Source organism: Salvelinus alpinus, chromosome 1 (genome assembly GCF_045679555.1).
Source record: "Salvelinus alpinus chromosome 1, SLU_Salpinus.1, whole genome shotgun sequence".
In the NCBI taxonomy this organism is placed as follows: Eukaryota; Metazoa; Chordata; class Actinopteri; order Salmoniformes; family Salmonidae; genus Salvelinus; species Salvelinus alpinus.
This window is the reverse complement of record NC_092086.1, coordinates 76,791,908-76,806,401: the sequence shown is the minus strand read 5'-3', so window position 1 is coordinate 76,806,401 and position 14,494 is coordinate 76,791,908. Positions and strand designations below refer to the sequence as shown.

General features: G+C 43.0%; 1 protein-coding gene across 3 annotated transcripts in view; it reads right to left on the bottom strand.

Moving 5' to 3' along the window:
- The window catches only part of LOC139552360 (opioid-binding protein/cell adhesion molecule-like), a 557,470-nt gene that overhangs the window by 39,389 nt on the left and 503,587 nt on the right, over positions 1–14,494 (bottom strand). For all 3 annotated transcript variants that reach the window (XM_071364145.1, XM_071364069.1, XM_071364226.1), the window contains one exon: positions 3,810–3,935. In XM_071364145.1, the coding sequence (XP_071220246.1) occupies positions 3,810–3,935 (126 nt within the window). The remainder of the gene's footprint in view (positions 1–3,809; positions 3,936–14,494) is intronic.

The window sequence follows — 14,494 nt, the reverse complement described above, 5'->3', positions numbered from 1 at the left end:
GGAGATGGCCGAGAGCGCCACAGTAGAGGCAGCAGCCATCGCGCATGAGTCCATGGGTCCATGTTGAGACAGAAGCTTGCTGTGACATGGTGAGGTTGGACCAAGGTGCAGAGAAGAGACCAGACGAGGAATCAGTGGTTAAGGATAAACATAATACTTTAAAAGAAAACAAAGAAAATCCAGCCATGTGTAATATTGGTGTAAAGGTTAAATAAAAAGTTAATGCAGTCACTATCTCGTGCACTCAGGAACAAGTCCGTGCCCTCTTTTATATTCTATTTAGATTCAGATTTTGTTAAAGGTGTAACACTCATAACGTTCAGTATCCTGTATCTTAAGAGCACACAATGTCAGGTATGAAATGTAGACGTGTGGGAGAGAAACACAACAGCTGTCATTATTTCCAAAGGATTCTGTATTGGGATATGTGCACTTTTACATTTCAGCAGGGCAACTTACAGTAGCGGGGGCATACATTTGTCATTTTTTGTACTGGTTAGAATCAAACCCACAACCCTGGCATTGCAAGCACCATTATCTACCAACTGAACCACATGGGACCACACAGGACCACTTACACACAAAAAGGGCTTGTGAGGACTAGTAATCACTAGACACTGGGAAATATGGAAGTAATACATGCTATTAAAAGGGAAAACATCGGAAGGTACTTTAAAATGCTATGGTTCTGATTCTAAAAGAATACCTAAGAGTGTCCTCGTACTGTTACCCAGGCAACAGACTACATGTATAGCTAGATAGTCAATTCTACAAGTTGAACGCCGTAATGTTGATTGAGACAGTTTTTGAATAATGATGATTATAATGTGTGGCATGAACATAATGTCTCTCATCAGTGCATGCCAAACGCGGATATAATGCAGTAACAATCTAGTGCAGTTACAGTATGGTTCACAAGCATTAGAATGACCTCATATACAGCATTCAGTAGAGAAGGCCTACACCCAGGGGGGAAATTGGGGGAGAACTCATGTAGATACAAAACGTAAAACCTGCCTCTGGGATAACAGCCGTAATGAGCTATAAAGTATTCACTGTTACCACCTGAATTTATTAAACTGAGAGCCTGTCACTGCTCTACTGTATTGTACTGTAATGTGCTGTACTCTACATTTTACTGTGCACTGTAATGTACTGTACTCTGCTGTGCTCTACTGCACTGTACCGTACTGTCCAAACTTGTGAAACATAGATGTCTACGATTGGTTCAGATTTGGTCCGGTCCGAAAAGGACTAAATCTAAACCAATTATAGACGTCTATGCTTGAGCTAAATCAAGGCCAGTCCGGACCGGACCAAATCTGAACGTCTATGTTTGGGCCAAATATAGGCCGTCAGGATGTCTGCGGATGTCTATGATTGGTTAGGATTTCAAGGCGGGTCAGGACCACCCAAAAAAAGACGTCCAAAAGACGTCGTCTGACGTCAAATACTTAGTGGGAATCTATTTTGGGTCTGGCAATGTCATTGTTATTTTCCATCATAAAACCTGATTAACTGCTCCTAACCTGGAAGGAAACTATGAAACGTGGAAAGAGGTAATCACTAATCAAAGCATTAACATCAACAAAATAAATATGATTATAATGAACACGAAGGGAGACAGAGAGCTGGTTTCAAGCACAGGGTGCAGCAGGTGTTTATTGTAAAGGACCACAGGAGGAGCCAGGTAGCTGGTTCCAGGGGCAGGCAGAAGGTCATACACAGGGGGTCCAAAAAGGCAACAGTACAGGCAGGGAAAAGGCTAGTAACGTCATCCAGGAGATCAGGAAATAGGTTGATAACAGGAAATCTGATAGGCTAAAGTACAGGCGTTATTAGTGAGGCAGGCGAAAACTATCATAGACAGGGGTGTTAAATTACGTGGAAAAACAGAGCTCCCAATAGAAGTGCATCACAAAACAAACAATACCTCCCAATGATGGGGTGCAAAGAACTGAACTAAATAGTGTATGATAATGACATACAGGTGTGTGAACAGGTGATAGGAATTCAGGTGATTGGGATCTGGAGAGTGAGCTGCGTTCAGGGGATCTACGTGTTTGAGAGTGTGAGTTGGAAGCAGACGTTACAACGATGGCATATACTGTGACACATCAGAATGTACTCAGTTCATATACAGTGCCTTCAGAAAGTATTCACACCCCTAGACTTTTTCCACATTTTGTTACGTTACAGCCTGCATTTAAAATGGATAAAATTTAGATTTTGTGTCACTGTCCTACACACAACACCCCATAATTATGTTTTTAGACATTTTTACAAATTAATAAAAAATGAAAAGCTGAAATGTCTTGAGTCAATACGTATTCAATCCCTTTGTTATGGCAAGCCTAAATAAGTTCAGGAGTAAACATTTGCTTAACAAATCACATAATAACTTGCATGAATTCACTCTGTGTGCAATAATAGTGTTTAACATGATTTTTTAATAAGTACCTCCTCTTAGTACCCCACACATACAATTAGCTGTAAGGTCCCTCAGTTGAGCAGTGAATTTCAGACACAGATTCAACTATAAAGATCAGGGAGGTTTTCTAATGCTTCGCAAAGAAGGGCACCTATTGGTAGATGGGTATAAATAAAAAAGCAGACATTGAATATCCCTTTGAGCATGGTGAAGTTATTAATTACAATTTGGATGAAAGCACTGTATGTACATCCCCACCCGTCCCTCCAACTGGCTGCATGCACATCAACCTGTTTGATGCCAAGTGATATAGCTCAAAGACTAACTGCTTTAGCCATTCTATAAAGTGTAGACACCGAAGGAGGCGATAATTGCGTAAATGTGCATACGTCTTCAATGTTTTCAGGGGGTACTGGCACAACAAGTGACAGTTTCTCTTTTTCAGTCACTGGGCCCAATTATGGCTCCCCCCAGTCGAGAAGAATCCTGGAGTGCGTGGAAAATAGAGCCCTATCAAAGCAATTCGCCACTTATCTCCTAAAAGACAGGGCCAGTCACATCCTTGTCGTATTAACATTTAAATTCTGCGGTCCTTGTAGTGACAAAAAAAGGAGAGATTGAGAGAGAGAGGGGAGGAAACTGTTGCGCAATAACATCTACGTGAAATGTAGCTCATTACAAATGCAAGCTTCCTCTCGCCTGATTAAGTGAAGCATAGACTCATAGATAGGCAGACTATTTTGTGGTTTTCTGTCCTCTTGACAAGATAGTGGTATGTTTGAGCACAGTGCTTTAAATCTACTCGATGTCAACCGTGACATGTTTCTCTTTGCAACAACGCTCACAATATGCAAATGATTCTGAAATGTATTCCATCATTCATGAACCTGCCTCCAAAACATTACATTTCTCCAATTAATTATCCCAAATGAATTGACAGCAATGTATTTCTATACATATCATTAGTGGGTAATGGTGATTAGGGAACAGGTAGTAGACAGATAATGAGATACTCATAAAGGAAAAGGATGCAGTTCACCAAGTGTCATTGGGGTTACCTAATGTCAAGGTGACAGACTGGGGATAGTTGAGAGAGAGGGAGGGTGTGTGTGTGTGTGTGTGTGTGTGTGTGTGTGTGTGTGTGTGTGTGTGTGTGTGTGTGTGTGTGTGTGTGTGTGTGTGTGTGTGTGTGTGTGTGTGTGTGTGTGTGTGTGTGTGTGTGTGTGTGTGTGTGTGTGTGTGTGTGTGTGTGTGTGTGTGTGTGTGGAGGGGGCTGGGGAATGAGCGAGAGAGTGTGAGAAAGAAAGAGCAAGAGAGAAAGAGCGGGAATGTAATTAAACAAGTAATTGAGGTGAGAGGCTTGTAGGTTTTGTCTTACCTGAGGGAGAGAGGAGTTTCCAGGTGAGCGAGGGTTCTGGTTTGCCACTGGCTTGGCACATCAGGGTGACGTTGGAGCCTTCGTTGACCACGATGTCCTTCGACAAGTTGATGATTGTGGGTGGCACTGCAAAACACAGAAAATAACACTTGTTTGCTATTTGCTATGTTTGACCATTTTATTTGACTTTTTTGGACAATTAACAAAAACATACATTATTTGACCATTTTAATAGAACATTATTATTGTAACTTTGTTACCAAGAATTTGGATAAAAGATAAATAAAAAATATTGAAATATAAAATACTGTAAATATGACAGTTGCGAGCAAAGGAGTTCTCTGAATCTTGATATCAAGTTAGCGTTGTGACAGCTACATCAGTGTCTCTTATAACCTATAAGCCAGCCTCCGAAAAGTGGAGGAGCACTCAGAAAAAGATAGCCTTTCCTGACATTACAGTTTACCCTTAAAAGCATTCACTGCTGGTACAGTGGACTGAACAAAGAGCCAGAGTTATTCAACCATAACCTCAATCAAAATGTGACCGTGTCACAGGAGTTATTCCACCTCAAAGGGAGATAGTGTATTAAATAGGCCTTAGTTTGCTGTTTGGGCCATGGGTGCACCTAAGGGCCACCGTAGCCTGCTCACCATCAATACACTCAGATAAGTTCAGCTAGAACTAGGCCTACTCAAGTTGGGGGTGAATGTAAAGTAAGAACAAAGAACAAAGTACACTAAACATTACTATGGTTGGTTGGAGTACATTCAGATGAAACCATTTCTACAGATCATAAACAAGGGGTTTTAGAATGTGGTACAGAGAGAGCAAAACATGGTTGCAAACCACAGATGTGATCTGAAAAGTATGACCTTGAGCTTTGCTAGTGCAGATCCAAAGAGAAACAGCCAGCCACTTTCAGGAGTTCTTACCAGAACACACATTTCAGCTTTTACTTTACACCTGCTCTTCACTCAAAAGCTCACTCCTGACAGTGCAAAGCACTGAAATTCTGCAAAGATCCGGAAACTAGTCTTTGAAACATTTTTTATTCTTCAAAAAGCAGAAGCACCAGGAATAGCACCTTGACCTAAAAACAGTCAAAGTGTGAAGGGGAGCGAGTTCAGCAGTGAGCTACTATACAAGAAGGGACTTCTGCAAGCAAGCCTTAAAATGTATCCCCTTTTTATGGTCATGTGTAGATGGGATACAGCTTTTGTGAAATTGATGTCCAAAGTGGATGTTTAAAAAAAAAACTAACCCTAACCTTTACCTAATTATCCTAACCTGCTACATTAATTATCCTAACTTGCTGTATAAGTTCTCCTTAACCTGCTACCAAAACTCAATTTTGACAAAAGCTGTGACAACTTAATTTGAATGAGACATGGAAATATAGTGATATTGTAGGCTATATTTAAATGAGGCGCTGTATGTTCCACATCAGGAACTGGAGTGGTGTCATACTTTTTCCCCATCTGTAGCAAACTCAGCTGATTAAACTAATTGCATTCGCAAATGAAAATGTGTTGATTAGTTGGAGGTGTGTTAGCTGGGGCAAAAGTGTGACACCACAAATCAGGCCCCTGAGGACTGGAGTTTCCCATCCCTGTTCCACTTTTATTTTGAGGAAGTGTAATGGCGGACTGACAAGCTATTTACCAAGAACAATGTGCCTCACCTGTGATGCTTTTCATCCCACCAGCAAGTGACAGGCAAGGTATCTGCCAAACCAAAGAGAGGTGTCCTCGTGTTTCGACATCTCCAATATGTCCTGTCAACAGACACGTTTTGTTTTCTCTCTCTTTATTCTTTTTCAACTATCAAGGATTTATTTTCCAAGAAGACAGTGAAATGTATGTTTTTTTCTGAGAGGAGCCCAACAAAAATGTGGGTTCAGTACAAGAAAAATGCAAACAAGACACAATTCACCTCATGGCTGATGTATTGATTGCCTTTGTGCTTTGAACACTATTTGAGAAGAGTGCAGTGCAAGGCCTACCTCTTGTCTTTGTGGAACCCTTGCAGAGAACAAAAAGGAAACAGTCAGCACAAATATAAATAAACAGTCAGTACAAATATACAAATAATCATATTATTTAGGGAGTCACTGGGAACAGAATGGCATGTGATGCGTAAGCCCGTGCCACTCCCTAAAATGCTGAAGCACCGTTTAGAATTTGTTGGAAATTTGTGAACTAAATGCGTGTCAAATGTCACACCATCACTTTAGTCAACAAGCCAGAGGATTATCTAATGATTTGGTGACTCTTCACTGAGTCCCCCCTCCCCCCGAGATGCACACCTACACACATACCCAAGGAGAGGTTGGAGAACAGGATTAACCACAGTGCAGCGCCCCTGGAGCAGTTTAGGTATTAAGTGCCTTGCTCAAAGGCACAACGGCAGGAGATGGTGACTAGGTCAGGACAATAATACCAGCAATCATCTGATTTTCCACCCACTCCCACCAGATTTTTCCTGTCAACAACCTGGGATTCGAAACAACAACTCTCCCGTTGCTGGCCGGCCTCTCTACCTGCCACCCACTGCTGTATAGTTCAACAAGCAATCAACTTCAAAGATTAGTACATTCCCACTCAAATAAATGTCCTCCAACATTTCCTTGAGGAGTATTGACAGCATGTGTTCTTACAAAAAAAAAAAAATAATCTCTAGTACAGCCACTATTGAAGGCTATCAAATGCTTCTCAAAGATGCCCTCTGGTGGTCAAACTAGCACTAACTAGCATTAATGGTACCAGTGGTTCACACTTAAATAACATGCCATAAAACTCTGCAGCACCATGCAAGCTTCGCCGCAGTACACTTCAACTTTTTAAGGATGAACCACTGTACATGTGCTACTGTCCTGTCTAGCATCAAGACTCACCCAAAACTGACTTTCCCATCTCTCATGAGGCCATATGGAAGGCCCAACAGGATGATCCAGAAGTACAGGCTTTGTACCAGACTATCCTGGAAGATGGAGAAAAGATGGTCAATCCTACCACAAAGCTGACCATCATTGAAGACAAAGTCTACCGAGTTGTACAGCGACCTCACAGAACACTCTACCAAATGTACATACCTGAACCTCTACGCCTTCAACTGCTGCAACATTTCCATGAAGACCCGTTAGCTAGTCATTACGGCAGGTTCAAAACCTACAAGCGGTTGCAAGCATTACTATACTGGCCACATCTGAGCATGGATGTGAAGTTACACATCTGAAAATGTCAGGTTTGTCAAATGTACAAACAAAAAGGAAAAAAGACTTCTGGTAAGTTGCAGCAAACTGTGGTTACCCGACCTTGGGAAATGTTGGGTGTGGATTTGATGGGTCCATTTCCTAGAAGCTCCAAACAGAATGTGTACATGCTTGTTTTTGTTGATTAATATGCCAAGTGGGTGGAGCTCTTTGCCCTTCATCAGGCTACAGCTAGGACCGTCTCTAACATCCTCACGAAAGAGATCCTGACTCGCTGGACCGAGGTTCCCAATTTGTCTCTGATCTCTTTGAGACCCGCCAAAGATGGAACCTGAGACAGATGTTGACCACGGCCTATCACCCACAGACGAACCTCACCGAGAGGGTTAATCGAACCTTGAAGACAATGGTTGCTTCCTATGTTGGGACCCAGCACAAACACTGGGACAAACACCTTCACGGGTTTCGATTTGCCCTGAATTCTGCTGTGCAAGAGTCCACTGGAGTCACCCATGCAGAGCTGAACCTGAGTCATCACCACTGAGAACCCTTGGATATGGTGCTACAGCCCCAGCAGATTACTCCAGACTCTGCATGCTATAACTAGGTAGGCCATCTTCACGACTTGAGAGCTCTTGTCTCAAAGAACATGATCAAGGCACATCTCAAGCATAAGAGAAATTATGATAAGAAGAGACAAGACATGCAGTTCCAGGTTAGTGATCGGGTGTGGCTTCGCTCTCATCCATACTCAAAAGCTGAACAATTCTTCTCAGCCAAGCTCACTCCTAAATTGCAAGGACCATATACAGTGGTTCTTCCTGTAAACGTTGTCATACTGCAGTACACCTTGCAGGCTCCCGGAGAATTCTATGGCACTCTATGGTTATTTAATTGTCAGCCATTGTTACCATTAGTGCTAGTTTGACCACCCGAGGGCACTAGAGAATTTAAACTTTTTTTGTAAGAACATAGTATATGGGATTGATTTTAAGAAGTGTAGCTTATTTAATTGGATTAATATTATACTGTTTCTATTCCAAGAAAAACAAAAAATGAAACCCTCAGGGTTTCCGTTAGGAAAATATGGCGCTGTAGAACATGACGGTCGGGAGTAGGCTACAGTACTAAGCGCATAACATTTCCACACCCTAATTGTAGTCTAACCAATACCCAAACGGAGATTCAGTGAAAATAAAAATCGTGTTGATTTATCAAGACCAGTCCCCATGCTCATCTCAGAGTAGCGCTGTCTTGACCTCTGAATTCTGTCTCTTCCATTAATTTTGAAAGAGTATTTTCCAGTAACCAACAATTTGTTTACCATCATTAGCCTACTTTGTTCCAATATTTCTGTCATTCAGTGATATTTATTCCCATAGTAATTCGTTCTGGATCCATAACAAAATAAACATCTGCATTTTGAAAGAGTATTTTTGTCATTATTTTATTAACGAAAGCATAAAGAGGCTGATGAAGAAATATGCCTGCATTTGTTTATTATGCTACTGTGCAGTCTGACAAGTAAACATAGCCTACAGTACATACTGTAGTAAACATGGTAAAGTGCCTAATTCCTTACATAAGGGAGAACGGGTCATGTCCAGACTTTCTCAGTGACCGCAAGTACTCCTTAACTCTGTCTTTAATGCTTTTTCAGGTTGCATCAGTCATGGACAGAAACTTCTGAGACACAGTATTAATGATGAACACTAGGGTGTCACGCCCTGATCTGTTTCACCTGTTCCTGTGATTGTCTCCACCCCCTCCAGGTGTCGCTTATTTTCCCCATTGCATTTATCCCTGTGTTTCATGTCTCTCTGTGCCAGTTCGTCTTGTATGTTTAGTCAAGTCAACTAGCGTGTTTCTCCCGTACTGCTTTTGCTATTCTCCTTTTTTCTCGTCCTCCCGGTTTTGACCCTTGCCTGTTTCTGGACTCTATACCTGCCTGCCTGACCATTCTGCCTGCCTTGACCACGAGCCTGTCTGCCACTCTGTACCTCCTGGATCATGGATCAGATTCAAACTTTGAAGACCGAGATCGAGTCATTGAAGGCAGAACAGCAGAAAGAGAAACATTATATAAAGGCAGACATACGGGCAACAGCTGATGCATTGGTCCAGAGCCAGATCCATGATCTGGTTTTGACCTTTTTGCCTGTCCTTGACCATTCTCTTGCCTACCCCTTTGGATTATTAAACATTGTAAGACTCCAACTATCTGCCTCCTGTGTCTGCATCTGAGTCTCGCCTTGTGCCTTGATATAGAGAGGTTCACTGGTAAGCCACATTTGCCTCGGGATCCATCCCTGTTGGTATTCTGTGTCCACTCGTGGTATCTCTCTTCAGTTGCACATCCTTGGAATAGCAGAACAGCCTACTGGTCCGGATGGCCCTCGCTGTGCTTGGTGAGCAGTTGGTCAAGTTCTGTTGTCAGAAGAGGAATGGAAATGTCAGGGTGAACCGACAACCTGACGAACCCGCCACGTATGTTGACTCTGCCTGTCAGCGGTGGAGTTCCAGAGCTCACAGGTGTGTCTGGCATGGATTGTGACTCCATCTCCTTCCTCGCCCTCATTCTCCACCTGGCTCTCCGCCAATGCCGCCTAATGCATCAGCTGTTGCCCGTACCTCTGCCCTAATACAATGTTTCTCTTTCTGCTGTTCTGCCTTCAATGACTTGATCTCGGTCTTCAAAGTTTGAATCTGATCCATGTGCATCTTCCTCAGATGAGCAGAATGGTACCACCCTAAGCCCCCATCGATTACAGTGGCCCATGATAGAAACGATAGATCAATTAAGAATTAAAAGTGACTTCAACACACAATCTAGCAAAACTAACTGCTTTCTTGGCAACCATGCGTTTTTTTCCGGTGGAGTTTGTGGCGGGGAGAGGAGTACTAGAAAGGTGTGACTTTCAGCTTACAATAGGCCATAAGTATACAGCAGATCACCGGTTGTCCTCACTTTGATTATGCTGTAACAACACACTGTAGCACCATGACCAGGATCTCTAGTCATTTAAGTGAGCAGATTAGGACTTTCAGGAGGAATGGAAAATGTAGTACAGCCAATGTTTTTTTTTATCAATTAGTATATTTGAGTTTAACCAAAATATGTGTATTATTTGTTCTGTCTTTTCTGATTAAACTGAAATTGCAACCAACTTTCTATGGCTTGTTTAAAAAAGAATGATATTTTGGAGATGATAACGTTTTCAAATAACCTAAAGTGAGCGAGGAAAAAGGCCAATCTTGAACATGGGGTGAGACATTCTTATTCATTTGTAAATAAAGGCAGTTTGTTATTTAGAAATATTTATTTCGGTTTTTAAAGGGAGAGAAACCAAAAGTCCCCCTTCGCCTCATGGGTCTCCCGGTCGCGGCTGGCACGGGTATCAAACCAGCATCAGTAGCAACACAGTTTGCACTGTGATTCAGTGTCTTTGACCACATTGCCACTCGGGAGGCCCCATCCACAAAGTTTTTAATGCTGATCAATTGCCTTGCACAAAGTTTCAAAATACAGAGAGGTGTTGGCAAGAGTCTATTGTCCTGCTAATAGCCCATAATAGGCTATTATAATACTGTACATAGTGTCCAGGTCAGGATAACCAAAACTTTATTTAAGACTATCAGAAAGAATGTTGATACTTATTTATTTTGATCTAAAGCTATGAATGAGTGAGTCACTCAGCGTCATGTAGGTGCCGAGGCTATATGCCTGTGCCATGAACTTGATTATTTAGCAGACATCCCTTGCTTATATATATATATATTTTTCACCTTTATTAAACCAGGTAGGCCAGTTGAGAACAAGTTCTCATTTACAACTGCGACCTGGCCAAGATAAAGCCAAGCAGTGCGACACAAACAACAGATTTACACATAAACAAACATACAGTCAATAACACAATATAAAAATCTATATACAGTGTGTGCAAATGTAGTAAGATTAGGGAGGTAAGTCACTAAATAGGCCATAGTGGTGAAATAATTACAATTTAGCATTAACACTGGAGTAATAGATGTGCAGATGATGATGTGCAAGTAGAGATACTGGGGTGCAAAATAGCAAAAATAAATAACAATATGGGATGAGGTAGTACGGTGGGCTATTTACAGATGGGCTGTGTACAGGTGCAGTGATCTGTAAGCTGCTCTGACAGCTGATGCTTAAAGTTAGTGAGGGAGAAATGAGTCTCCAGCTTCAGTGATTTTTTTCAATTCGTTCCAGTCATTGGCAGCAGAGAACTGGAAGGAAAGGTGGCCAAAGCAGGAGTAGGCTTTGGGGATGACCAGTGAAATATACCTGCTGGAGCGTGTGCTATGGGTGGGTGTTGGTATGGTGACCAGTGAGCTGAGATAAGGCGGGGCTTTACCTAGCAAAGACTTATAGATGACCTGGAGCCAGTGGGTTTGGTAACGAATATGAAGCGAGGGCCAGCCAACGAGAGCATACAGGTCGCAGTGGTGGGTAGTATATGGGGCTTTGGTGACAAAACGGATGGCATTGTGTTAGACTACATCCAATTTGCTGAGTAGAGTGTTGGAGGCTGTTTTGTAAATGACATCGCAGAAGTCAAGGATTGGTAGGATAGTCAGTTTTACGAGGGTATGTTTAGCAGCATGAGTGAAGGAGTCTTTATTGCGAAATAAGAAGCCGATTGGAGATGCTTAATGTGAGTCTGGAAGGACAGTTTACAGTCTAACCAGACACCTAGGTATTTGTAGTTGTTCACATATCGTCCAGAGTAGTGATGCTAGTCGGACCGGCGGGTGAAGAGCGTGCAATAGCCGAGCGGCATAGGCAAGGTGCAGTAGATGGTATAAAATACAGTAATACATGTGATATGAGTAATGTAAGATTAAGTAAACATTATTAAAATGGCAATATTTAAAGTGCCATTGTTTAAAGTGACTAGTGATCCATTTATTAAAGTGGCCAGTGATTGGGTCTCAATGTTTAGCAGTCTGATGACCTTGAGATAGAAGCTGTTTTTCAATCTCCCTGTCCCAGCTTTGATGCACCTGTACTGATCTTGCCTTCTGGATGATAGCGGTGTGAACGGGCAGTGGCTTGTGTGATTATTGTCCTTGATGATCTTATTGGCCTTCCTGTGATATCGGGTGCTGTAGGTGTCATGGAGGGCAGGTAGTTTGCCCCTGGTGATGTGTTGTACAGACCGCACCACTCTCTGGAGAGCTTTGCAGTTGAGGGCAGTGCAGTGCCATACAAGGCTGTGATACAGCCTGACAAGATGCTCTCGATTGTGCATCTGTAAAAGTGTGTGAGGGTTTTTGGTGACAAACCAAAATTCTTCAGCCTCCTGAGGTTCTTCACCACACTGTCTGTGGGTGGACCCTTTCAGTTTGTCTGTGATGTGTACGCTGAAGAACTTAAAACCTTTCACCTTCTCCACTGCTGTCCCATCGATGTGGATAAGGTGGTGCTCCCTCTGCTGTTTCCTGAAGTCCATGATCATCTCCTTTGTTTTGTTGACGTTGATTGAGAGGTTGTTTTCCTGACACCACACTCTGAGTGCCCTCACTGACTCCCTGTAGGCCGTCTCGTCGTTGTTGAGATCAGGCCCACTACTGCTGTGTCGTCTGCAAACTTGATGATTGAGTTGGAGGCGTGCATGGCCACGCAATGGTGGATGAACAGGGAATACAGGAGAGGGCTGAGCACACACCCTTCGGGAGAGAAAAAGGGGCCAGAGGGCAGGCTGCCTACTGAGAATTCGTAGGCGATCGAATAAACCCCCACTTCCTTCCATTCTGCTAGTAAACGTACAACCTTTGGAGAATAAAATCAATGACCTAAGCGGGAGATTAAACTACCAATGGGACATTCAAAAGTGTAATATCTTATGCTTCACTGAGTCGTGGCTGAAAGACGACACTATCAACATTCAGCTGGCTGGATATACGCTGTACCGGCAGGATAGAACAGCGGCGTATGGTAAGACAAGGGTATTTTTGTATTTTTGTACTATGTATTTTTGTAAATAACAGCTGGTGCACGACATCTAAGGAAGTCTCGAGCTATTGCTCGACTGAGGTAGAGTATCTCATGATAAGCTGTAGACCACACTATTTACCTAGAGTTTTCATCTGTATTCTTTGAAGCTGTTTACATACCACCACAGTCAGAGGCTGGCACTAAGACAGCATTGAATGAGCTGTATTCCGCAATAAGCAAACATGAAAACGCTCACCCAGAGCACTAGTGACTAGATCAATAAAAAAGTGGTCAGATGAAGCAGATGCTAAGCTACAGGACTGTTTTGCCAGCACAGACTGAAATCCGATGGGATTGAGCAGTACACCACATCAGTCATTGGCTTCATCAATAAGTGCATCGATGACGTCGTCCCCTAAAGTGACCGTAAGTACATACCCCAACCAGAAACCATGGAATACTGGCAATATCCGCACTGAGCTAAAGGCTAGAGCTGGCACTTTCAAGGAGTGGGACTCTAACCCGGAAGCTTAGAAGAAATCCCGCTATGCCCTCTGACGAACGATCAAACTTGCAAAGTGTCTGACTCTTGTCGAATGTGGCAGGGCTTGCAAACGATTACAGACTACAAAGGGAAACACAGACAAGAGCTGCCCAGTGACACGAGCCTACTAGATGAGCTAAACTACTTCTATGCTCGCTTTGAGGCAAATAACACTGAAACATGCATGAGAGCAGCAGCTTTTACGGAAGACTGTGTGATCGCTCTCCGCAGCCGATGTGAGTAAGACCTTAAAACAGGTCAACATTCACAAGGCCGCATGGCCAGACAGATTACCAGGACGTGTACTTCGAGCATGCACTGACCAACTGGCAATTGTCGTCACTGACATTTTCAACCTCTTCCTGTTCTAGTCTGTAATACCAACATGTTTTAAGCAGACCACCATAGTGCCTTTGTCCATGAACACTAAGGTAACCTGCCTAAATGACTACCGACCCGTAGCATTCACGTCTGTAGCCATGAAGTGCTTCGAAAGGCTGGCCATGGCTCACATAAACTCCATTATCCCAGAAACTCTAGACCCACTCCAATTTGCATACCACCCCAACAGATCCACAGATGATGCAATCTCTATTGCACTCCACACTGCCCTTTCCCACCTGGACAAAAGGAACACCTATGTGAGAATGCTATTCATTGACTACAGCTCAGCGTTCAACACCATAGTACCCTCAAAGCTCATCAATAAGCTAAGGACCATGGGACTAAACACCTCTCTCTGCAACTGGATCCTGGACTTCCTGACGGGCCACCCCCAGGTGGTAAGGGTAGGTAACAACACATCCGCCACACTGATCCTCAACACAGGAGCCCCTCAGGGGTGTGTGCTCCGACCCCTCCTGTACTCCCTGTTCACTCATGACTGCACGGCCAGGCATGACTCCAACACCATCATTAAGTTTGCTGATGACACAGTGGTAGCCCTAATCACCAACAACGAC